Source organism: Ranitomeya variabilis, chromosome 5 (genome assembly GCF_051348905.1).
Source record: "Ranitomeya variabilis isolate aRanVar5 chromosome 5, aRanVar5.hap1, whole genome shotgun sequence".
In the NCBI taxonomy this organism is placed as follows: domain Eukaryota; kingdom Metazoa; phylum Chordata; class Amphibia; order Anura; family Dendrobatidae; genus Ranitomeya; species Ranitomeya variabilis.
Genome location: NC_135236.1, coordinates 463,495,389 through 463,521,088, shown reverse-complemented (window position 1 = coordinate 463,521,088; position 25,700 = coordinate 463,495,389). Strand labels below are relative to the sequence as shown.

General features: G+C 41.1%; 1 protein-coding gene across 1 annotated transcript in view; it reads right to left on the bottom strand.

The window, feature by feature from the left end:
- Positions 1-25,700, bottom strand: part of CEP290 (centrosomal protein 290) — a 284,715-nt gene that overhangs the window by 42,341 nt on the left and 216,674 nt on the right. The window contains exons 42-45 of the mRNA XM_077265451.1: positions 19,045-19,200; positions 7,984-8,107; positions 4,520-4,654; positions 2,350-2,436 (exon numbers count right to left, since the gene is read on the bottom strand). Of these exons, the coding sequence (XP_077121566.1) occupies positions 2,350-2,436; positions 4,520-4,654; positions 7,984-8,107; positions 19,045-19,200 (502 nt within the window). The remainder of the gene's footprint in view (positions 1-2,349; positions 2,437-4,519; positions 4,655-7,983; positions 8,108-19,044; positions 19,201-25,700) is intronic.

The window sequence follows — 25,700 nt, the reverse complement described above, 5'->3', positions numbered from 1 at the left end:
CATCAGGCACACTAAACAATAAATATTAAACATATTTTTCTTATGAGGCTTAGATAACTACACTTTGCGGACAGTTTATTAAGCCCAGGTATTCCCTACTTTGTTGCTGCCCGGGTTTCCTGTGAATATTTTTTTTCAACTAATTCCCAACATATGTTAGGTCCGCATTTTTGACGCATGCCCAGGAGCTGAGGCTGCATGTTTAGTGCTGCATGCTAGTTGTGTTACACAGTCAGCATCGACCTCTAACAGCAGTGAGTGGAGCGGAGCTCTGCTCACTGCTGTTAACTCTTTACATGCCTATGTCAATCTCGACAGTGACATTAAAACACTGTGGTCCGAGGGACACTGTGTCCCACGAGCCCATCAGCACCCTGCAATCACATTGCCATGACAAATAGGAGTCTGCTGAACCGCTTGCCATGACGGTGCTCCTGCCTATGGATGGCATTGATAGGAGACCGTGATTTTAATTATATACTGCGGTACTTTGGTATTGCAGTATACAGTGTAAGCAAGTGGTTGATCGCAGGTTAAATTCCACTGAAGATATTGAAAAATAAAGCAAAAAAAAATAACTATAATATATTAAATATTATTACAAATACAGAGAATAACTACAATAATAAAAACTTAATTCATCATTTTCCCTTATTTAAAAAAAACAAACAAACAAAAAAAAAAACATATGTGCTATAAAAGTCATATAGCCATAATATATAGCCATAAAAGTCCGAACTAATTATAAAATGAATTATCCTGATCAGTAAATGCAGTAAACCCCAAAAAAATTGGTGTGTTTTCTGGTCATCACAACACTGTAAAAAATGCAATACTAAGCAATAAAAACATCATAATAAAATGGTGTCAATAAAAACATCAGATTGCAAAAAACAAGCCCTCCTCCAGTGCTCAAAAAATTTAAACATTACGGATTTCAGAAAATGGAGAAACAGGTTTTATTTTAATTTTTTTTAACTAAATTTCCCTAAAAATTTTTTTACCACTGAAAAACAAAAAACAAAAAAATTGTTTTGTATCCCCATAATTGCACTCACCTGAAGAATGATATTGTTACGTAATTTGCAGCATAAAAACAAAACGCTAAAAAACTATTACAGAATAATGGGATTTTTTTGTGCAATTTCACTTGGAATTTTTTTTTACCTATTTTTTCAGCACATTGGATGGTAACAAACTGAGAGTTCAAAAGTACAACTACGCCAGCAAAGAAACAACTCTTCACGTGGCTTCAAGGTCAGAAAACGAAAACACTTATGGGCCTTGGATGAAGAAGAAAAAACAAAAACACAATAAAACAGTACAACAACTCCATGGCATTGTGCTCCATTCTCTGCACAGCACTGGTTAATTGACGCTTCATTGGCTCTGGTACATTAGCAAACGACATAATAAAGAGAGGAGGTCATTGCTAGGCAAAGAGTACAGCGTGACGCTGAGGAGCTGCACGTGCATCATCATGCCCCAATGCACTTCTACATTCATGGATATAGAACTTCAAAACTCAATTTCTCGCTGCTGGAGCAGCACTTTCGGATCAACAAAGGGATCGACTTACTTCTCTTCTAAAAGGGCTACACAGTCAGAATCGTTTATTCACTCCCCTCTTCCCCCAAACCATATATGACAGGTTCCCTTTAAGAATAAATTATTTGGTGTGATGGTAATTGGGTAATGTGTAGTGATGAGTGAATATACTCGTTACTCGAGATTTCTCGAGCATGCTCGGGCGTCCTCCGAGTATTTTTAGTACTCAGAGATTTAGTTTTTCTTGCCGCAGCTGAATGATTTACATCTGTTAGCCAGCATAAGAACATGTGGGGATTCCCTAGCAACCAGGCAACCCCCACAAGTACTTATGCTGGCTATCAGATGTAAATCATTCAGCTGCGGCAAGAAAAACTAAATCTCCGAGCACTAAAAAATACTAGGAGGACACCCGAGCGTGCTCAGGAAATCTCGAGTAACGAGTATATTCGCTTATCACTAGAGTGTGTTAATGACCTGAAGGGTTTAAACTCATCCGTCAGCAGCATAGTGGCTCAGTGGTTACCACTGTAGTTTTGCAGCACAAAAACAACAACTGCAAAAAGTATGCTTCTTCTCCATCTGTTTGTTTTACATCCAGGTTCTCCGGTTTCCCCCCATACTCCAAAGACCTACTGATAGGGAATTTAGATTGTGAGCATCGTCGGGGACAGTGATGATAAGGTCTGTAAAGCGCTGTGAAATATGATAGCGCTATATAAACGAGTAAAGTAAATGCCTTCTATAATCAAAAGGGACCAATACTTTTTTCACAGAATTACACAAGGCATCGGCACTCACCCCTCTGACATTTCCAAGTTTACGTTCTGCTTCCAGTTTATCTTTTCTGAGAAGATCACACATTTCTTTTAAGTTGGCTATTTGATCCTAATAGAAAAGTGGAAAATGTACATACACTGCATCAGAATAGTGCGCAACAAGTTTGTATTTTAAATTTTCAAAAGTGAAGATCATATATTACATAGTCATTACAAACAGACTGATGTATTTCAAGTGTTTATTTCTGTTAATGTTGATGATTATGGCTTACAGCCAATGAAAACTCAAAAGTCATTATCTCAATAAATTAACAAAAAACACCTGTAAAGGCTTCCTAAGAGTTTAAAAAGGTCCCTTAGTCTGTTTCAGTAGACTCCATAATCATGAGGAAGACTGCTGACTTGACACATGTCCAGAAGGCAGCCATTGACACACTGAACAAGGAGGGTCAGTTACAAAAGGTCATTGCTAAAGAAGCTGGCTGTTCACAGAGTGCTGTATCCAAGCATATGAATGGAATCTTGAGTGGAAGGAAAAAGTGTGGTAGAAAAAGGTGCACAAGCAACCGGGATAACCGCAGCCTTGAAAGGATTGTTAAGAAAAGGCCATTCAAAAATTTGTGGGAGATTCACAAGGAGTGGACTGCTGCTGAAGTCAATGCTTCAACAGCCACCACACACAGACGTATCCAGGACATGGGCTACAAGTGTTGTATTCCTTGTGTCAAGCCACTCATGACCAATAGTCAACGCCAGAAGCGTCTTACCTGGGCCAAGGAGAAAAACAACTGAAGAAAAAAAAAAAAATGAGACAAAACCAGCTCACCTACTAGGCATTTGTTGTGGGGAAGCCCGGATGACGTGCAGTCTTCACGTGAGGCAATAGAACAAATAGAGGAGAAAATCCAGCTTCCAAAAATATCAAAATTTATTAAAGATAAAATCCAAAGTCCAAAAACATGGTTCACAGGAGAAGAAATAGCAGCAAGCTACATGTTTCGAACAATAAGTTCTTTTTCAGAGCTTTGAAAAAGAACTTATTGTTCGAAACATGTAGCTTGCTGCTATTTCTTCTCCTGTGAACCATGTTTTTGGACTTTGGATTTTATCTTTAATAAATTTTGATATTTTTGGAAGCTGGATTTTCTCCTCTATTAGAAAAACAACTGGACTGTTGCTCAGTGGCCCAAGTATTGTTTTCAGATTAAAGTAAATTTTGCATTTCATTTGGAAATCAAGGTCCCAGAGTCTGGAGGAAGAGTGGAGAGGCACACAATCCAAGCTGCTTGAGATCTATAGTGTGAAGTTTCCACAATCAGTGATGGTTTGAGGAGCCTTCTCATCTGCTGGTGTAGGTCCGCTGTGTTTTATCAAGACCAAAGTCAGCACAGTCATCTGCCAGGAAATTTTAGAGCACTTTATGCTTCCTCTGCTGACAAGCTTTTTGGAGATGGAAATTTCATTCTCCAGCAAGACTTGGCACCTGTCCACACTGCCAAAAGTACCAATACCTGGTTTAAAAACAACAGTATCACTGTGCTTGATTGGCCAGCAAACTCGCCTGACCTTAACCCCATAGAGAATCTGTAGGGTATTGTCAAGAGGAAGATGAGAGACACCAGAGCCAACAATGCAGACAAGTAGAGGCTGCCATCAAAGCAACCTGGCCTTCCATAACACCTCAGCAGTGTCACAGGCTGATCGCCTCCATGCCACGCCGCATTGATGCAAAACAAGCCCCGACCAAGTATTGAGTGCATTTACTGAACATACATTCATTCCAGTAGGCCAACATTTCGGATTTTAAAATAATTTTTGGGTTTACATTAGCTGTAAGCCATAATCATCAACATTAACAGAAATAAACACTTGAAATAGATCACTCTGTTTGTATTGATTCTATATAATATATGAGCTTTTTATTTCTGAAATAAATAAACTTTTTGATGATATTCTAATTTTGTGAGAAGCACATGTGTGCGCGCGTGTGTATGTATATATGTTTTTTTTTTCACAGTAAATACACCAGCCTCATTAAGGCTAGACTTTCAAGTACCTGACTAAATAGTACTGTGTAAACTAATGATAGATCTACTTTATATTATACAAAAAAGGGTTATGAAAGAGAAATAAAATCATGCAAGTATAAGCATGAATACACTTAATTCACGACTGTAAAATAACCATTCTACCTTTAAGCGTGGCAAATCTTTATTAGCCTGCTCCAGTTGAAACTGTAGCTCAATATTTTCAGCCGATAGTCTCAAATTCTCTTTCTGCAGTTCTATTTCTCTGCTAGTTGGATCCTCTGATCCGACACCTGATGTCTAGTGGGAAAAAAAGAAACTATTTTACAGTAAATTTGTTTTTTCACTATGCAGCTACATAATGCATTGGAGTTGAGATATGTTACGGACAAGCCTAGTAAAGCATTGCTAAAGTCCTACCTACTGCTAAAGGATAAACTAAGGACGACAACTACTTTTTTTTTAAATAAAAAACAGGATCATGTAGGGGAGGCTTGGGTACGTAAGACGCTCACACCTGGTACAGAGGATTTAGGTCTGAACTCGTATCCAATTTATTAGCACAGTCATTTTCAAATACGTCCTTTCCACCCATATCGCATTTATTTTCCTGCGCGTCGGTGTAAGAATTCTGCTGGCCATCATCTGAAGCAGTGGGACAGTCGGTATTAGAACTTATTGGATTTCCAGAATTCGGCTCCATCAGTCCTTTCTCCCCAATCCCTCCATTTGTACCCAACCATCCTTCATTGCAATGGCGGCTTGTCCTGCTGGGTTTACTGTATGGTGTTGTGAAGGTATTCTGACAATCCACGTCTCCAATCTCATCAATAGCTTGGGTGCCTCCAACAGATTCGTCACCCAGCCCAGGGGTGGCTGTTGTGCTAACTGGAAGTGATATGTCCCCCGGTTTAGAAGAGTGTGCCACACTGGCGGACACCGATGCGTCACATGATCTTGGTGAAGGTGTATTGCTGGCGGGTGGGGTTGTCCCTGGGGTTCCAGGACTTGTTGCGTTTTCTGCTCGGCACACTTCATCGCCCAAATAGGATGCCGTTTCACTTCCTGCTGTGGCATTATTTGGGTCAGGTACGGTGAGGCCATGATTCAGGACATCCTCATTATCTTCCGCAATGGTTTCTGTGTACGGTGTTGTATAGCAGGACAACATTTCCATATGCTCATCCAGATCCTCTTCTAACATAAACGTTTTCTTCTCCTTTGTTCTTTTAAAAAGGCTCCTCTTTGTCATCGGAGACACTGCACTTTTGGCTTTACTTGAAAAAGTAATCTTTTCTGGATCTTCCTCCATATTCTGGGGTGTGACATAAATTAACATAGTGCACAAAGAGAAGAGAGATTAAGGAACATGGACATGATAGGATGCTTGCCTCCATATTCGCTGTCTGCATCTACCATGAGAATGATTGGGTTAATGACGGCATGTGATGTGTGGGCTTGTGCGGTGCTGGGGAAGCAATGGCTAATTGTATAGAAAATGTACAGTTTACAATGCGGTGTCATTTCTGTTTCATTGCAGTACATTTGTTCACAATGATTTTATCAAAATTGCAGCAAAAGGTCCAGTAAATGATAAATCATTAGAATCAGGTCTTGGCCCCTACAACATGCTGCTCTAAGATGTGGTATCAAGAACCTTAGAACACATTCCCTTTAACCCCTTCAGAAATTTGGCGAAAAAGTTGAAAATTTAGCAATTTTAAAACTTAATTTTTAAGCCCTTAAACCAGAGAGAGATATGTCACACAAAATAGTTAATAAATAACATTTCCCACATGTGCACTTTACATCAGCACAATTTTTGAAACATATATTTTTTTTTGTTAGGAAGTTATAAGGGTTAAAAATTGACCAGCGATTTCTCATTTTGCCAACAAAATGTATAAAACCATTTCTTTTTAGGGACCATCTCACATTTGAAGTCACTTTGAGGGGGTCTATATGACAGAAAATACCCCAAAGTGACACCATTCTAAAAACTGCACCCCTCAAGGTACTCACAACCACATTCAAGAGGTTTATTGACCCTTCAGGTGTTTCACAGGAAATAAAGCAATGTGGAAGGAAAAAATGAACATTTAACTTTTTTTTCACAAAAAAATTTAACTTTAGAACCAATTTCTCCTGAACATGCCAATATACAATATGTGGGGTAAAACCACTGTTTGAGAGCATGGCAGGGCTTGTTAGGAAACGAGCGCCATTTGACTTTGTGTACGTCAGGTTGGCATACGTGAGTTGTGCAAGTCAGAAAATAATTTAGTAGTTCATGGACGTGTGGAACAGTTTGAAGCATTCTTTTATACACAGTCCAGGATGGTCAGGACAGGTGTGGCATTTCGTAAGTGGTGTCCTCCTTCTGTATCACACTTGGCACCATTTTTGCGACCTTCCTTTCTTTGTGGTTTGAGGGACCTTCACGGGGAAATGTTGGCCTGGTACGATACGAGCACCTTCAGTTCCAGAAATACTGAGGGCCGCTCCTACCTGAACTCCAAAGATTAGGCCTTGATTACTACCTCCTGGAACTGAAGGTACATACCAGTCTGGCCTGCGCATCGTGATAGCATGTAAGCATTGTACATTGCCATCTGAATTATGTGCACGGCCAGCTTCTTGTACCACATCTTGGCTTTTTAGATAGATAGATATGGGAAAGATATATATCTATCCTGCTCTGTGGCCTCCTCTCTAACACTCTCGCACCCCTCCAATCTATCCTAAACTCTGCTGCCCGACTAATCCACCTGTCCCCCCGCTATTCCCCGGCCTCTCCTCTCTGTCAATCCCTTCACTGGCTCCCCATTACCCACAGACTCCCGTACAAAAGCCTAACCATGACATACAAAGCCATCCACACCCTGTCTCCTCCATACATCTGTGACCTCGTCTCCCGGTACTTACCTGCACGCAACCTCCGATCCTCACAAGATCTCCTTCTCTACTCCCCTCTTATCTCCTCTTCCCACAATCGCATACAAGATTTCTCTCGCGCATCACCCCTACTCTGGAACCCTCTACCACAACACATCAGACTCTCACCTACCATCGAAACCTTCAAAAAGAACCTGAAGACCTACCTCTTCCGGCAAGCCTACAACCTGCAGTAACCGCCAAACCGCTGGACAACCAGCTCAACTCTCCCTGTATCCTCACCCATCCCTTGTAGATTGTGAGCCCTCGCAGGCAGGGTCCTCTTTCCTCCTGTGCCAGTCATGACTTGTATTAAGATTATTGTACTTGTTTTTATTATGTATACCCCTCCTCACATGTAAAAGCACCACGGAATAAATGGCGCTATAATAATAAATAATAATAGATAGATAGATATGGGATGGATAGATTGAGATAGATAGATAGATAGATAGATAGATAGATAGATAGATAGATAGATAGATAGATAGATAGATAAACTACAGGCAACGCCTTCACTTCACTTTTAAGCAAAGTTTGATAAATCTCATACATTTTTTTCCTAGCAGGTATACACAGACGTTATAGTATCACCCCATGCTCAGCAAAAGTAGATGGAAAACACTTAACAAAACAGTTCCCAAGGAGTATCTAAACCATTACAGCAGTTTCAAGTGATATGTATCAGCACTTACAGAAGGCCTTGATAGGTTGTCCCTTGAAAGCTGCCGTTCCAATACCTGGAGCTTTTCTTGCAGATATTGATTTTTTAAGTACAGTTCATCCACCACAGAATCTCGAGGTAAAGCTTGCTTTGTTCTATGAAAAAAAAATACATTTTCAAAAAATTTACATAACAAGAAAGAGAATAAAAGATGAGATCCAAACTGTTATCAAGGTAGAGAAGATTAACACTTTATTCTTTGTAAACCAAAATGATAATTTGTACATTGGATTACAGAGAATGGTGAATATATCAACACATTAAAAGGTTATTTGCATCTTCATCAAATGGTACTGTTATTATTGTTATTCGGTTCTTTAGAAGGACGTAGATCTGGGGATTTATTCTGATGGAATGCAGGCTGAACTGGATGGACATATGTCTTACGGTATGTTATTTTATTATGTATGTTGGAAAGTGCTTGTATTACCTTTTTTTTTTTTAACTATATATATATATATATATATATATATATATATATATATATATACCATATAAATATATATATATATATATATATATATATATATATATATATATATATATATATATATATATATATATATATATATATATATATATATATATATATATATATATATATATACACATATATATCCCTCCATTTCCCTGCTAGTTAGAATTTTACTTTTCAGAGTGTTTTTCTGGTTAACTATTGACTGTTGCAATATAGCAGTAGTGGCCAAGAATGCACAGTGCTTACAAGCTCTTTCCAACGGAAAGAGCTTGTAAGCACTGAAGCTGTCGAGAGAGCTTGTACTGAACTGAAGCTGTCGAGTATTGCTGAAGCGTACTGTTAGCTTCCGAGCTCGGCCACTTACAGTCCACTGTGCTCCCAATGCTTCAGAGGCAACAGCTAAATGATGTCGCCGGTCCAAACTGTCAATCAAGAAAGAGAGCACTGCCCCCAGCAATCAGGAAGGCAGCTGGCTGGGGAGAGGTCCGCTCCTGAACAGACATCGTGGAACCAACTTTTAGAGAATTTTCACCCAAAATGTTTTAGTAGTTCTTTATTTCTAAGAAATATCCAAGCCCTAGTCATTATTTTGCATTAGTTTCCTGACAGTTTTTCGCCTTTGCTCAATACCTTCATGAACTTTAGCCATGTATAAAATGTAAAAACCCCTCCATCCACATTTGAAACGTTGTAGTCCTGCTTGAGCATTATTTTTCTTCAGCCTTTGCTACAAGGTTAGCAATAATACATTTCCCTGCCTGTCTGCAGAGGTTAGGCCTTCCCAACCAAATGATTACATTGTGCATCCATGTGTAATGCCTCTAATTATCTTGAGAGTCTCCAGTACCCTCTATTCTTCAGACATTAACCTGGCAAATTAATTCCACTGATGCAGTGAAGCTGTTACTACTAAACCAATTACAAGGAGAAAGCCACATTTTTTTTTACAATGTGTATAATGTGTGCAGTGACTTCATGGGAGGGTCAATAATCACACACTTAATTCACTGTCACTTTTAGATGGGAAATATACACGCTAGATTAGGGATATTATGGTGTCTACTAAAATATATATATATATATATATTTTTTTACATTGGACCCTGTAGCCGCAGGTGACAATATCACTTGTTATAGCCAGCTAACTACATCAATGGCTCTTGGACTATACACTGACATTTCCAGACCTATTGTGGGGAGATACTGGCCCCGGACACGTGTTTACCGGTCTTGATGTTACCACAGCTTTTAGAAAACACATTTTTTAAATTAATCATTTCTGCAAAACACCTAGAAAGATGCCAAGATTCCAGAAAAAAACAATAAACTTTCAATGAGACCAATTTATCCAGACTTCGCAAGTGCTTCCTATCTGCAAGAGGAGCATGTGAGCGTTACTAGAGAAAAGACTTACAATGGGACTAAAACCATTGCACACCGCTGATACATCTACATCTAGATTTCCAAATGTCATCGTGGTGGATTTCATTCAATGACTGAATGAACTCTGCCCTGCGCCATACTTCTCCGTTGGTACAATTGCTCATTAAAAGGAAAAATATGTAGGGTAATGCATGTCTACTGTAAGATGTAAAGATCATACAACGCACCAAGGAATATAAAAGTTCAAAGTAGCAATCCATGCTCTTTCATACAGGTCATGGCATTTCCAGATGACGCCTATTATCTTTATGTATTCCGTTTATGAAAATCACAACTTCTCATTATATAACATTGGTACACATCTGCCATTTATGGTTAGGGATGTGAGACCATATCAGATGCACTTTGATGAGGGGTATCAGATGGTTTCCACTAACAGACAAAATGCCCCAAACCAGTGATTAATGGATGCCAATATGGACAAATATTTATGCTCCTTTCACAATAGATTCCTAGTGTGCGGTGAAAAATGCAATGCCAACAAGACATTATAGGCACAATCCTTCATGTGATGCTCATTCAAACTCACCTGTGGCAAGTAACAGGTGCGGGCAATATCAACAATATCAATACTCACTTGTTATGACCTGGTGGTTAAGAGGCCACACTGATATGACCTGGTGGCTAAAACGCAACATGGGACGAGCTCTGAGAAGGTGGTATCTCTACTGACCGCAGTCCCTAATCCTAACAACAACACTAGTAATAGCCGTGGGATGTTCCTAACTCTCCCAAGACACCTCTTCACAGCCTAAGAACTAACTACCCATAAAGAAGGAAATAGAAAGCTATCTTGCCTCAGAGAAAACCCCAAAAGGAAAGATAGCCCCCCACAAATATTGGCTGTGAGTGAAGAGGGAAATGACGTACACAGAAATGAAATCAGATTTCAGCAAAGGAGGCCAACACTAAACTTGATAGAGAGAAAAGGATACTGTGCGGTCAGTATTAAAAACTACAAAATCCACGCAGAGTTTACAAAAATGAACTCCACACCGACTCACGTTGTGGAGGGGCAAATCTGCTTTCCCAGAGCTTCCAGCTAGCCTGAATATGACATAGTGACAAGCTGGACAAAAAGAGAAATTTGCAGAGCAATAGAGTCCAAACAAATGGACAAACAAGGACTAGCAAAAACTTATCTTTTGCTGACAAGGACAGGCCATATGAGAAATCCAAGGAGAGAACCAAATCCAAGCCAAGGACATTGACAGCCGGCATGAACTAAAGCCCAGAGCAGGTTTAAATAACAACCCAGGCAAGGCGATTAGTGAAGGCAGCTGCCACAGCTACCCAAAGGAGCAGCAGTTCCACTCGAAACCACCAGAGGGAGCCCAAGGGCAGAACTCACAAAAATACCATTAGCAACCACAGGAGGGAGCTCCAGAACGGAATTCACAACAGTACCCCCCCCCCCTTGAGGAGGGGTCACCGAACCCTCACCAGAGCTCCCAGGCCGATCAGGACGAGCCAAATGGAAAGCACGAACCAAATCGGCAGCATGAACATCGGAGGCCACAACCCAAGAATTATCCTCCTGGCCATAACCCTTCCACTTGACCAGATACTGAAGCTTCCGCCTCGAAAAACGAGAATCCAAAATCTTCTCCACCACATATTCCAATTCCCCCTCAACCAACACCGGAGCAGGAGGATCAACGGAGGGAACCGTAGGTACCACATATCTCCGCAACAAGGAACTATGGAACACATTATGAATGGAAAAGGAAGCTGGAAGGGCCAAACGAAAAGACACAGGATTAATAATTTCAGAAATCTTATAAGGCCCAATAAAGCGAGGCTTGAACTTAGGGGAAGAAACCTTCATAAGAACATGACGAGAAGACAACCAGACCAAATCCCCAACACGAAGCCGGGGACCAACACACCGACGACGGTTAGCAAAACGTTGAGCCTTTTCCTGAGACAACGTCAAATTGTCCACCACATGAGTCCAAATTTGCTGCAACCTGTCCACCACAGAATCCACACCAGGACAGTCAGAAAGCTCAAGCTGCCCTGAAGAAAAACGAGGATGAAAACCAAAATTACAAAAGAAAGGCAAAACCAAGGTAGCTGAACTAGCCCAATTATTAAGGGCAAACTCGGCCAACGGCAAAAAGGTCACCCAATCATCCTGATCAGCAGACACGAAGCATCTCAAATAGGTTTCCAAGGTCTGATTGGTTCGCTCCGTTTGGCCATTTGTCTGAGGATGGAATGCTGAAGAAAAAGACAAATCAATGCCCATTCTAGCACAAAAGGACCGCCAAAACCTGGAAACGAACTGGGAACCTCTGTCAGACACAATATTCTCCGGAATACCATGGAAACGAACCACATGCTGAAAAAATAATGGAACTAAATCAGAGGAGGAAGGCAACTTAGGCAACGGTACCAAATGGACCATCTTAGAAAACCGGTCACAAACCACCCAGATGACAGACATCTTCTGAGAAACAGGAAGATCAGAAATAAAATCCATGGAAATATGCGTCCAGGGCCTCTCAGGAATAGGCAAAGGCAAAAGCAACCCACTGGCACGGGAACAGCAAGGCTTAGCCCGAGCACAGGTCCCACAGGACTGCACAAACGAACGCACATCCCGCGACAAGGAAGGCCACCAAAAGGACCTAGCCACCAAATCTCTGGTACCGAAAATCCCAGGGTGACCAGCCAACACCGAACAATGAACCTCAGAAATTACCCTGCTAGTCCATCTATCAGGAACAAACCGTTTCCCCACAGGACAGCGGTCAGGTTTATCAGCCTGAAACTCCTGAAGTACCCGCCGCAAATCAGGGGAGATGGCAGAAAGAATCACCCCCTCCTTGAGGATCCCAGCCGGCTCAAGAACTCCCGGAGAATCAGGCAAAAAACTCCTAGAAAGGGCATCAGCCTTCACATTCTTAGATCCCGGAATATACGAGACCACAAAATCAAAACATGAGAAAAACAGAGACCACCGAGCCTGTCTAGGATTTAACCGCTTAGCAGACTCGAGGTAAATCAGATTCTTATGATCAGTCAAGACCACCACGCGATGCTTGGCTCCCTCAAGCCAATGTCGCCACTCCTCAAATGCCCACTTCATAGCCAACAACTCACGATTGCCGACATCATAATTACGCTCAGCAGGCGAAAACTTTCTGGAGAAGAAAGCACACGGTTTCATCAAAGAGCCATCAGAATTTCTCTGAGACAAAACGGCCCCTGCCCCAATCTCAGAAGCATCAACCTCAACCTGAAAAGGGAGAGAAACATCTGGCTGACGCAACACAGGGGCAGAAGTAAAACGATGTTTAAGCTCCTGAAAGGCTTCAACAGCCGCAGAGGACCAATTCATCACATCAGCGCCCTTCCTCGTCAAATCGGTCAGAGGCTTCACCACACTAGAAAAATTAGCAATAAAGCGGCGATAAAAATTGGCAAAGCCCAAAAATTTCTGAAGGCTCTTTACAGATGTAGGTTGAGTCCAATCATGAATGGCCTGGACTTTAACAGGGTCCATTTCAATAGCCGAGGGAGAAAAAATGAAACCCAAAGAAGAAACCTTCTGAACTCCAAAGAGGCACTTAGACCCCTTCACAAACAACGCATTAGCACGAAGGACCTGAAATACCATCCTAACCTGCCTCACATGAGACTCCCAATCATCGGAGAAAACCAAAATATCGTCCAAATACACAATCATGAATTTATCCAGATAATTCCGGAAGATATCATGCATAAAGGACTGAAATACCGATGGAGCATTAGAAAGCCCGAATGGCATCACAAGATATTCAAAATGGCCTTCGGGCGTATTAAATGCTGTTTTCCATTCATCACCTTGTTTAATACACACGAGATTATACGCCCCTCGAAGGTCAATCTTAGTAAACCAACTGGCACCCTTAATCCGAGCAAACAAATCAGAAAGTAAAGGTAAAGGGTACTAGAACTTGACAGTGATCTTATTGAGAAGGCGATAATCTATACAAGGTCTCAAGGAGCCATCCTTCTTGGCAACAAAAAAAAATCCCGCTCCCAATGGTGACGAAGACGGGCGAATATGCCCCTTCTCCAAGGATTCCTTTACATAACTCCGCATAGCGGCATGCTCTGGCACAGACAGATTGAAAAGTCGGCCCTTAGGGAACTTACAGCCAGGAATCAAATTAATGGCACAATCGCAGTCCCTATGAGGAGGCAGGGAACTGGACTTGGGCTCATCAAATATATCCTGGAAATCCGACAAAAACTCAGGAACTTCAGAAGAAGGGGACGAGGAAATGGACATCAAAGGAATATCACTATGTATCCCCTGACAACCCCAACCAGTTACAGACATAGATCTCCAATCCAGCACTGGATTATGTACCTGTAACCATGGAAAACCCAGCACAACAACATCATGCAAATTATGCAACACCAAAAAGCGAATATTTTCCTGATGTGCTGGAGCCATGTACATGGTTAACTGTGTCCAGTACTGAGGTTTTTTCTTGGCCAATGGCGTAGCATCAATCCCCCTTAAGGGAATAAGACTCTGCAAAGGCTCCAAGGAAAAACCACAGCATTTGGCAAATTCTAAGTCCATTAAGTTCAGGGCAGCGCCAGAGTCCACAAATGCCATAACAGAAAAGGACGACAATGAGCAAATCAGGGTAACAGACAAGAGAAATTTAGGCTGTACAGTACTAATGGTAACAGACCTAGGGACCTCTTAGTACGCTTAGGGCAATCAGAAATAGCATGAGCAGAATCACCACAGTAAAAACACAGGCCATTCTGACGTCTGAATTTCTGCCTTTCTGCTCTAGTCAAAATCCTATCACATTGCATAGGCTCAGGACTCTGCTCAGAGGACACTGCCATATGGTGCACAACCTTGCGCTCGCGCAAGCGCCGATCAATCTGAATGGCCAAAGACATTGACTCATTCAGACCAGCAGGCGTAGGAAACCCCACCATAACATCTTTAAGGGCTTCAGAAAGACCCTTTCTAAAAATCGCTGCCAGGGCATACTCATTCCATTTTGTGAGCACAGACCACTTTCTAAATCTCTGGCAGTATACTTCTGCTGCTTCCTGACCCTGACAGAGCCAGCAAAGTTTTTTCTGCCTGATCCACAGAATTAGGCTCGTCATACAGCAATCCGAGCGCTTGAAAAAATGCGTCAATATTAAGCAATGCAGGATTTCCTGGCTCAAGGGAGAATGCCCAGTCCTGCGGGTCGCCACGAAGCAAAGAAATAACAATCTTCACCTGCTGAATGGGGTCACCAGAGGAACGGGGTCTCAGAGCAAAAAACAAACTGCAATTATTTTTAAAATTCAAAAATTTAGATCTATCCCCAGAAAACAAATCAGGAATAGGAATTCTAGGCTCTAATACCGGAGTCTGGACAACATAATCTTGGATACTCTGTACCCTTGCAGCAAGTTGATCCACGCGCAAGGACAGACCCTGAACCTCCATATCAGCACCAAAATCCTGAACCACCCAGAGATTAAGGGGAAAAAAAAGACAAAACAAGCTGCAAAGGAAAAGAAAATGTCTCAGAACTTTCTTTTCCCTCTTTTGAGATTTAACACATTACTGGCCAGCTGTACTGTTATGACCTGGTGGTTAAGAGGCCACACTGATATGACCTGGTGGCTAAAACGCAACATGGGACGAGCTCTGAGAAGGTGGTATCTCTACTGACCGCAGTCCCTAATCCTAACAACAACACTAGTAATAGCCGTGGGATGTTCCTAACTCTCCCTAGACACCTCTTCACAGCCTAAGAACTAACTACCCATAAAGAAGGAAATAGAAAGCTATCTTGCCTCAGAGAAAACCCCAAAAGGAAAGATAGCCCCCCACAAATATTGGCTGTGAGTGAAGAGGGAAATGACGTACACAGAAATGAAATCAGATTTCAGCAAAGGAGGCCAACACTAAACTTGATAGACAGAGAGAAAAGGATACTGTGCGGTCAGTATTAAAAACTACAAAATCCACGCAGAGTTTACAAAAATGAACTCCACACCGACTCACGTTGTGGAGGGGCAAATCTGCTTTCCCAAAGCTTCCAGCTAGCCTGAATATGACATAGTGACAAGCTGGACAAAAAGAGAAATTTGCAGAGCAATAGAGTCCAAACAAATGGACAAACAAGGACTAGCAAAAACTTATCTTTTGCTGACAAGGACAGGCCATATGAGAAATCCAAGGAGAGAACCAAATCCAAGCCAAGGACATTGACAGCTGGCATGAACTAAAGCCCAGAGCAGGTTTAAATAACAACCCAGGCAAGGCGATTAGTGAAGGCAGCTGCCACAGCTACCCAAAGGAGCAGCAGTTCCACTCGAAACCACCAGAGGGAGCCCAAGGGCAGAACTCACAAAAATACCATTAGCAACCACAGGAGGGAGCTCCAGAACAGAATTCACAACACTCACTGCCCTCCTCACACATAGTCCCGGCATGGGGAGCAATGAGTATTCCGGCAGCTGTCCTTCAGCTTGTAAGCAGCGCATGATGTCCCTGCCATGCCCTGCTTACAAGCATAAAGTAGCTGCTGGCACTGGAACAAGTCGCTGCGAGGGAGAGGAGGAACATAAGTGTAATGGTTTGATTTTTTTTTTATGTTTTTATGATGGGGCCTTGCATACCAGGATGGAGATGTGGCCAATCATACCAGGATAACGATGGGGCCATGCATAGCCCGCCGTAACTAGCGGCGGACACCGCGTTGTGTGGCGTTCACAACTCCTAACACATAGGTACGCCTCCTTTATGGCACGTCCCACTCATACTCCACAGTATTCTGGGGATCGCAGTACTATTGATGCATATCTCATCTTGTGGCCATAATTTATACATTATACATGGTGAAGCCTTCACCCTCAGGGTTACCCTATCCTACTCCATCTACATTAGATGTATAAACCTGTCGCATATTAATCTACAGATTGTTACTGCCAATAGCCACGCCATACCATAATTGGAAATCTATCACCTATAAACAATACTATCCTCTAAACTAAATCTGAGCGACCATTACAGTCCTCTTTTTGATCCACAAGTATTCCTACATACAAGGATCTACGCTATATCCTGAGACACCTCTCACACCTATCTCTTGAGCAGTCGGTCTACTGAAGAAGGTCTATGGCAGACCGAAACGTTTATTATATTGGGACTGCTATTTGAAATAAAAAGCATATTCAATACTACCTACATAACCAAGTTGAGTGCCAAGTTTCTTTACTTTATTTACGTCTACTGGTTTGGGGAACCTACCTTGTGCACCAACACAGTAGTGCCACGATATACTTCACTATGCATACCAGGACGGGGATGGTGGCCAATTATATTAAGATAAGGATGGGGCCATGCATACCAGGATGCTATTAAACAGGAATGAATATTCACGGCCCTCGACGCCCATGGGCATGGAATGCAGTGAATATTAATTTCTCTTTAGCAGCAGGCACGTGAGTAAGCTGCAGCCGCCAGCTCCTGCCTCCTGTTACCCGCTGCGCCACTGCTGCCGCTTTCCCACCTCAGCCAGAGCAGGTACATCCGGACTATAAGATGCACCCCATATTTTATTCCACATTTTTGGAGGAAAAAAGTGCGTCTTATAGTCCGAAAAATACGGTATTTACTCCAAAGGATGTGGAATCAAATAAGTTGAGGGTGCCACAATTTTGCCCAACACATTTTTGTTTTGTTTTTGTGAAATTTTGTCCAATATGCCTTTTTTCAGATTTTGGTGTTGTTCCAATACACACAAAGGAAATTAACATGTGTAACAAAATATGTGTAATTCCAATAATTTTGCTGGAAAAATATTTCATTTTCTGTAACAATTTCAAGGGTGTACAACATGTAACCTTGAAAAACAATATTGATTCATATTAAATTTAAAAAGACACAAAGAAAAGATCTCTATACAAGGTAATAAGAACACTATGTCCTGATATTCAAAGCTTTTCAAACAGATATTCAGCAATATACATCATTAAAGCATCGATGTGTCAGAGATGCCACAATGGGCTTACAATTATCCTCTATCGGTACAGATATTTCACCTCTGATGAACTTGAAACCGGGCCTCCTGATAAACCTACATATGGGGAAACTCATTGAGGCGGAGAGGCACTCATTCTGACAAGTGACTTATAGAAGGGAACTAAAAGGATAAGCTATCAGTATCTGTTCATGATTGTTTGTCTGAGCTTCCCCTATAGAATTGAAGTATCCCTAATTATCAATATAGTATACAGGGACAACTAGGGTGACAGAGGGAGAGCCGTCGTGGTGCGGGGGCCCCAAATCCTGTACATCTAGGGTGCCAATGTTCGCCGCTAGGTAGAAATGGCCTAGCGGATATCCTAGGGTCTCATAGGCCACATTGTGTTATGACCTGGGATATAGTTTGTTGAACCATAATCATACTGTGGTACCCCTATTGTGTAGGCAACTTGTATCAAACCTATATACAGTAAATAGGGGATTTATATATATATATACACACTATCTGGTTATTGTGGGGTCGACAATCTATTTATGTCTGAATACACGGTTGAATAATTATTTAAGCAGCTCCGTCTCATCGATGCTTTAATTATGTATATTGCTGATTATCTGTTTGTACAGCTTTGAAAATCCAGACATAGTGTTCCTATTACCTTGCACGGGGTGTATTTCTTGGTGTCTTTTTAAATTTAATACACATATTGTTTTTAAGGGTAACGTACACATTTTTAATATTCCCTCAAAGATATCTATAACATGTGCTATAGTGAATAATTTTAAGGGCGCCAACACTTTCGGCCATGATTGTATATATATATTTAATTAAATACATTTATTCTTGCGCCATGTGGTCTTGTGATGTATCGTCTCTTCTGGGAGAAAGTGGGGTGTTGATTCTAGACCGTGGTGGTATTAAACAGGAGTATAAAGTTAATTGTACGGTATGAATTTTACATCCTCAATATAAAATTGCATGGCTAGTTCATAGAGAATATAAAGCTCGGCTGATGTAATAATAAATCAACTAGATAACTGCTGGACTTGATTATCCATTATCAATTATTGAAACGTCTGGAAATAGAAATAGCCCATACTTCATGTAAGAGATCTCATTTTCTAATTCAGTATTCTTTTTCCTGAGTTCTTCAATTTCTTTTTCAGACTCCACAGCTCTTATTCCAACTACTTGGTCCGCAGTTACACCACGAGATTTCAGTTTCTTTTGTAAAACTATTTTCTCCTGGTCAGCTCTAGAAACAAAGAAGACATACAATTATCAGCACTAAAAAGAAAAAATATAGACAGTGTGTGTTTGTGTGTATGAGTATATAAATCTACATAGACTGACAGACAGATCAATATGTATTAGTGTGCAAAAGTTTTAGACAGGTGTGCTGAAAAAGAAAAAAAAACTTCCAAAAACAGGACTTACCACTAAACAAAATGCAAAGTGAATGAAGAAAAGAGAAATCTAATCAACTCAACCTGCAGCCCTAGGTGACAACATCCTTAGTAATGTCATTTGCCATAGCCAGCTAACTGCATCAACCAGTGGTTCTTGCACTCTACGCTCATATTTCTAGACCTATTGGGAGATGTGGACCCCGTTCACTGGAATTGATGGTTCCATTGCCGGCATCACATCTTTTAGAAAATACATTTACCCAGAAGATAGTTCTTAATGACATTGGTTGTATGTTTGGGATCGTTGTTCTGCTGCAGAATAAATTTGGAAACAATCAAATGCTTCCTAGTGCTATTATTGCACGATGGATCAGTATCAGTATTGAGGACACAAGGACATCAGGAAATGGGCAATGTTGACGACTGTAGATGCCGTGTTTGGCCAAAGAAACTTGGCACTGCTGGACATCTTCAGATTTTAAAGGGAAGTAAGCAGGATATGTCTGTCATCTGCAGCTAAAAACTGGCAGTAACCAGTGAATCCCAGCTACACTCATCTACTGGTCGGTGATGTCTGGCCAGAAGTGGACTTCACAAAAACCATACCCTCGACAAGGAAACAAGTCCATGTGACTCAACTACGTGTGGAAAAAATAGGAACTGGGGTGCAGAAAAATGTCAACCGATGCACTGGACTCGTGTAAAAATGTGAAATATTTAGCTGTAACAGATGGCAGTTGTTCACTATTAAAGGGATGCTGAGCACTACAATGAGTGTATGCAGGCAACAGTAACATTTTGGACTGAAATTTAGCAAATGAAATGAGAAGTTTGGTCAGGATCAATAGTATTATCAATGCGGAGAAATCCAGGTACATACATATCCATCAGGCAATACCATCAGGGTGGCATCTGATTGGCTCCAAATTTATTCTCCAAGAGAAACAACCCCAAACATACAGCCAATGTTATTCAGCAACAGTAAGATTAAGGAGACCTGGAAGTGATGATCTGGCCCCAACAGAACCCCGTTCTCAACATCATCAAGTTTGTCTAGGATCACAGGGAGAGACAGAAGGACTTGAACAAGCCTGCACTGACAGAAGATGCAAATACAAAGGGAAGGAGTCCAACTCAACAAACAGGTGGTTCTTTATTCAGATAAAATTCATACAAATGACATCTGGTAAGATGATGGCGAATACATTAGAGCTAGCCTAGAGCTAATTCATTGGCCATCATCTTGCCAGATGTCCTATGTATACATTTTATCTGAATAAAGAAGAACCTGTTCATTGAGTTGGACTCCTTCCCTTTGTATTTGCATCTTCTGGGCCGTGGCAGAGCCAGAGTCCGTGCTTCGAATGGGAATACCAACGGTGAACTGGAATTGTCATCATGTCCACAAAAGATCTGTCGTAAGTTCTTCAAGATGTTTGAAACAATCTCCCTGCCGAGTGTGCCTATAAGAATTGATGCTGCTTTCGAAGGCAAAGTGTGGGCACATCAAACATTGATTTGACTTGTATTTCTCTTTTTTCACTTTCCATTTTGTTAATTGACTAAAATAAACAATTAGCACTTCTATTTCATCAAGAATATATATATATATATATATATATATATATATATATATATATATATATATATATATATATATATATATATATAAGGTATATGTCATGTATTGCAGTTATTGCTTCATTTTCGATTTAATAGGTATTTCATGATGTCTGTTCCCGCAGAGGGCCATGATGCACTAATTATAATGTATTGCTGATGTTTCTCTATGATTGCTGATAAACAGGCAAGTTCAGAGCTCAGTGAATATTTCCTGTCTTGCACAGTCTCTCCTTTTCCCACTTCATTGTGCTTCTCGCACTGACATTTCTCTGCAAACTAAAGATTCTGTAAAAAAAATGCATATCAGAGAAATAATACTGACCTGCTCTGAGTGCTCGGGAGTGCTGGTCCTCTACAGTGCTCAGGAGTAAAGGAGTAACAACTTAATGCACGAGACTAAACATAGGCTTTGTTGGTAGTTGGGTAACCATGGTGCAACATTTACTAGCCACAATGTTATATGAGGGAGTCAGTACTTAGTGGGATGTACTCATCAGGCACTGGGCAGATTGCTTGATCTAGCAGTATCAACTTGACAAATATGCTGTTAGTCAGTATGGAGCACTACAAGGTACAGTGTACTGGCAACTTTTACAATTCTTATGTGTGAAACCATAATACCAAGGTAACTACCTCTAAAGGCTGGAGTCACACTAGCGTATAGAAAAATCAGTCCGATGTTGATCCAGAAAAGTAGGACGAGGGTCATGTGATTACAATATGATTTTTCTCAGCTAGAATGCGTATGACATGCTTATGCAAACTGTACGCAATGCGTTTTTCACATCTTTTACATACCGTACCTTAATTCTTTGTGTTATTTCAAGGAGCTAGTTTTCTAACTAATAAAACAATCTTATATACATGTAGATAGATGGCAGTGATATATTTAGTCAGTGCTTTGCGTGTGTACTTTCCTGTGTTTGTTTTTAGCTAATAAAAGAAAATAAATGGTGTGGGGACCAATTTAATTAATAACCAGCTAAGGGAAAGTAGACAGTTGGGAGCTGGTGTTATTTTTCTGGGAAGGGGACAATAACCATGGAGCTTCCCAGCCTATTAATATCAGCTCACAGCTGTCTGCTTAGCCTTTTGCTGGTAACTAAAAAGGGGAGAGCCCCCAAAAATATGAGATGGGGTCCCCCCTATTTTTAGTAACCACTGCCAACAATGGTTAAGCAGACAGCTGCGGACTGATATTAATAGGCTGGAAAGGGGCCATTGATATTGACTTCTTCCCACACTAATAACATCAGACCTCAGCTGCCCCAGAAATGGCACATACATTAGATGCGCCAATTTTGGCATTTAGCCTAAGCTCTTCTCATTTGCCCGGATGCAGTGGCAATCATGGTAATGGTTTGGGGGTTGATGTCAGCTGTGTAATGCCTGCTGACATCAAGCCCAGATGTTAGTAATGAACAGGTGTCTGTCAGATATCCCCATTACTAACTGCATAGTCAAAAGAGAAACACACACACAGAAAAATACTTTAATTGTAAAAAGCACTCCCTGACAATTACCCTCTTTTAGGCTTCTTATACAGTAACCGTGGTTTTGCATCCCGTTTTTGCATCCCCAATACATTTCTATGGGGCCGCAAAAATGGTGCGCAATAATTCCATAGTGAGCCGTGCGCCGTATGGCTGTATTTATGGACGTTAAAAAAGATCGAGCCTGCTCGATCTTTTTCACGACTTACGGAAGCTTGTTTTTGTGGTGCACCGTGACTTCCGGTTTTGTAGAACGCCGTTTTTATTTCTAATACTTTTTCCATAGTATGGGAAACCCGAAAAACAGCGATCTGCAAGTTTTTTGCGGTCCGTTATTGCGGCAGACCGTGAAAATTGCGGCGATAAGGCCCGCTTAAAACCTGGCAAGTGTAAAAGAAGCCTTACCCATTTATTAGCATAAAAAAAATAAAATAATCCACAGAGGTCCACTGTAAATACATAATATGGATGTCCCACAGCCATCCCAGACTGCTACATCAGGAGGCTGTGATGAGCACGGACAGTAATGTAACCGCTCACCATGGCTGCCGTGATATACAGTATATCACTGACATCTTTCTATCTATCTATATACATATTCTATCTATTCTATTATGACAGCTCAAGCTGGGAATTTACTGTACTTGGTTGATGAAATATCAGGTTTCCCTTGAGATAGGCGAGTAAAACTTGGATGGCAGACGCATGGTCCATGGCCATCCGATTTGTTCCTTGCACCCACTGACTTGCATTGGCGAGTGTGATCCTATTCTCACAGACTATAGCAACATGCAATGTTTTCCTCAGTCCGACTCAAGTTGAGAAAATAATCGCAGAAGGGCACTGACTTATTTAACCCCTTAGTGACTGAGCCAATTTTGACATTAATGACCAGGCCAATTTTTGCAATTCTGACCACTGTCACTTTAAATGGTAAAAACTCTGGAACACTTCAACGGATCCCACTGATTCTGAGATTGATTTTTGTGACATATTGTACTTCATGATAATGATAAAATTTCTTCGATATGACTTGCTTTTATGAAAAAAATGAAAATTTGTCAAAAATGTTGACATTTTGCAATTTTCAAACTTTTAATTATTGTGCCCTTAACTCAGAGAGTCATGTCACACAGAATAGTTAATAATTAACATTTTCCACATGTCTACTTTACGTCAGCACAATTTACAAAAACATTCTCTATTTTTTTTTTTTTATAAACTACCTCACATTTGGAGTGACTTTGAGAGGCCTATATGACAGAAAATACCCAAACATGACACAATTCTAAACTGCACCCCTCAAGGTGCTAAAACCACATTCAAGAAGGTTGTTAACCCTTCAAGTGCTTCACGAGAATTGAAGCAATGTGGAAGGAAAAAACAAACATTTTACTTTTTTCACAAAATTTACTTTTCACAAGGGTAACAGGAAAAAATGGACCAAAAAATTTGATGTGCAATTTCTCCTGAGTAGGCACATACCCCATATGTGGGGGAGTACTACCATTTAGGCGCATGGCAGAGCTCGGAAGGGAAGGAGCACCGTTTAACTTTTTGAATGCAAAATTGGCTGGAATCGATGGCGGGCACTATGTTGCGTTTGGAGAGCCCCCATTGTGCCTAAACAATGGAAACCCCCCATAAGTGACCCCATTTTGGAAACAACACCCCTCAAGGATTTTATCCAGGGTTATAGTGAGCATTTTGAACCCACAAGTACTACAAAGAATTTGCAAACATTAGGTTGTCATATTGAATATGTCTTCATTACTGTTGAGCGCAAGTACTCACTACTCCAGTTTGCATTGGGTGCTCTGCTCGAGTCCCTGCCCTGCATGTTTCATGGCTGTTAGACACCCCCAAAAAACACATGTGGAGATCTGCGATACTCGTTGCATACCACAGCACCTGATGCAAACACGAGTAGCGAGTACTTGCGCTCAATACAAGCCGTCATATCTTCATTTTTTTTACTTTTGAAAAAAACTCCAATTCTAACTCCAACCCTAACCCCAACCCTTACCCTAACACAACCCTAAAGCCAACCCTAACCGCAAAGAATGGAAAAACTATATATATTTTATCATTTTTATGTAACTAAGGGCTTTAATTTACGACAATTTTTTTATATTGATCACTGTGATAGTATGTAATAGGAAAAATTTCCTTTTGTTGCTGGGTACCAGCCGCCAGATTTTGGCATGCGCCTGCCATTTTCTTCCAGGAGGATGACGTGGAGGGCCGGGGGACGGAGCACGAGGGTATGGGGATGGTGGAGGTATTGGGGTGGTTCGGGGATCACATTTCTCTCTCCTCTAATATGCTTCACTAATTTGCTTTTTAGTTTAGTGTAGGGACTCACAATTCGATAAGGACTCTTGACTTGTGTTACGGCTGGTGTATGTTAGCCACAATATCAGCTAATACCTCATGATTATCATTTTTTTGCAAAATGTAGATTGGTCTTGTAATGTTGGGATAAAACAGGGTGTCATCACTTTGTGGAATGTCCGCAGGAGGTGTCAGGAAGACTGCCTAATTTAAAAATGGGCATGTCTATTATACTGTTAATTGGCAAGGTGCACTAAATGTCACTGTGTGACAGGCACACCTATAGAAGCCTTATCTATGTGCAAGTCTAATACTGAGCTGCCACCTGGGCTGTGGAGTCGGAGCCCATTTTGGTGGAGTCAGTGTCATGGAAATTGAGGAGTCGGAGGTTTGGCTTACCGACTCCACAGCCCTGGCTGCCACCCTCTCATGAACGGTAGGCATATATATGTGGGTGTTCATTAGTATCTTGTAATTATGCGACCGTCCACATATATTATTATGCGTGTTTGCATTCTGCTGGGAACTGGTATTTTAGCGAGTATTGCATTTCTTCTTGATTTAGTGATCACTCATGGTGCACATAGGTTAGCTTATGTGGCTCACATTCCAACAGATTATTTTATATTGGAGCGAAAAACAAAACAAAACCATGTTGCAGAGATGTTTATAGAGGGGAAATACACCCTGTAAGTAAGGGCATCTATCACTTGTTTTCTGGAAAGTAAAATTGGTGTTAGTGCACCGACTGAATGACTGACTCCGGAAACCCTTGACTGAGGCACTGATGTAACTGCTGGTAAGAAAATGTGCATCTTGGCCTGATTTCTTTGTAAAAGGAATGAAGCGGAAACGGTGTGTTCAGAAGCTGGCATTTCTTTTCAAGATGGCATAAA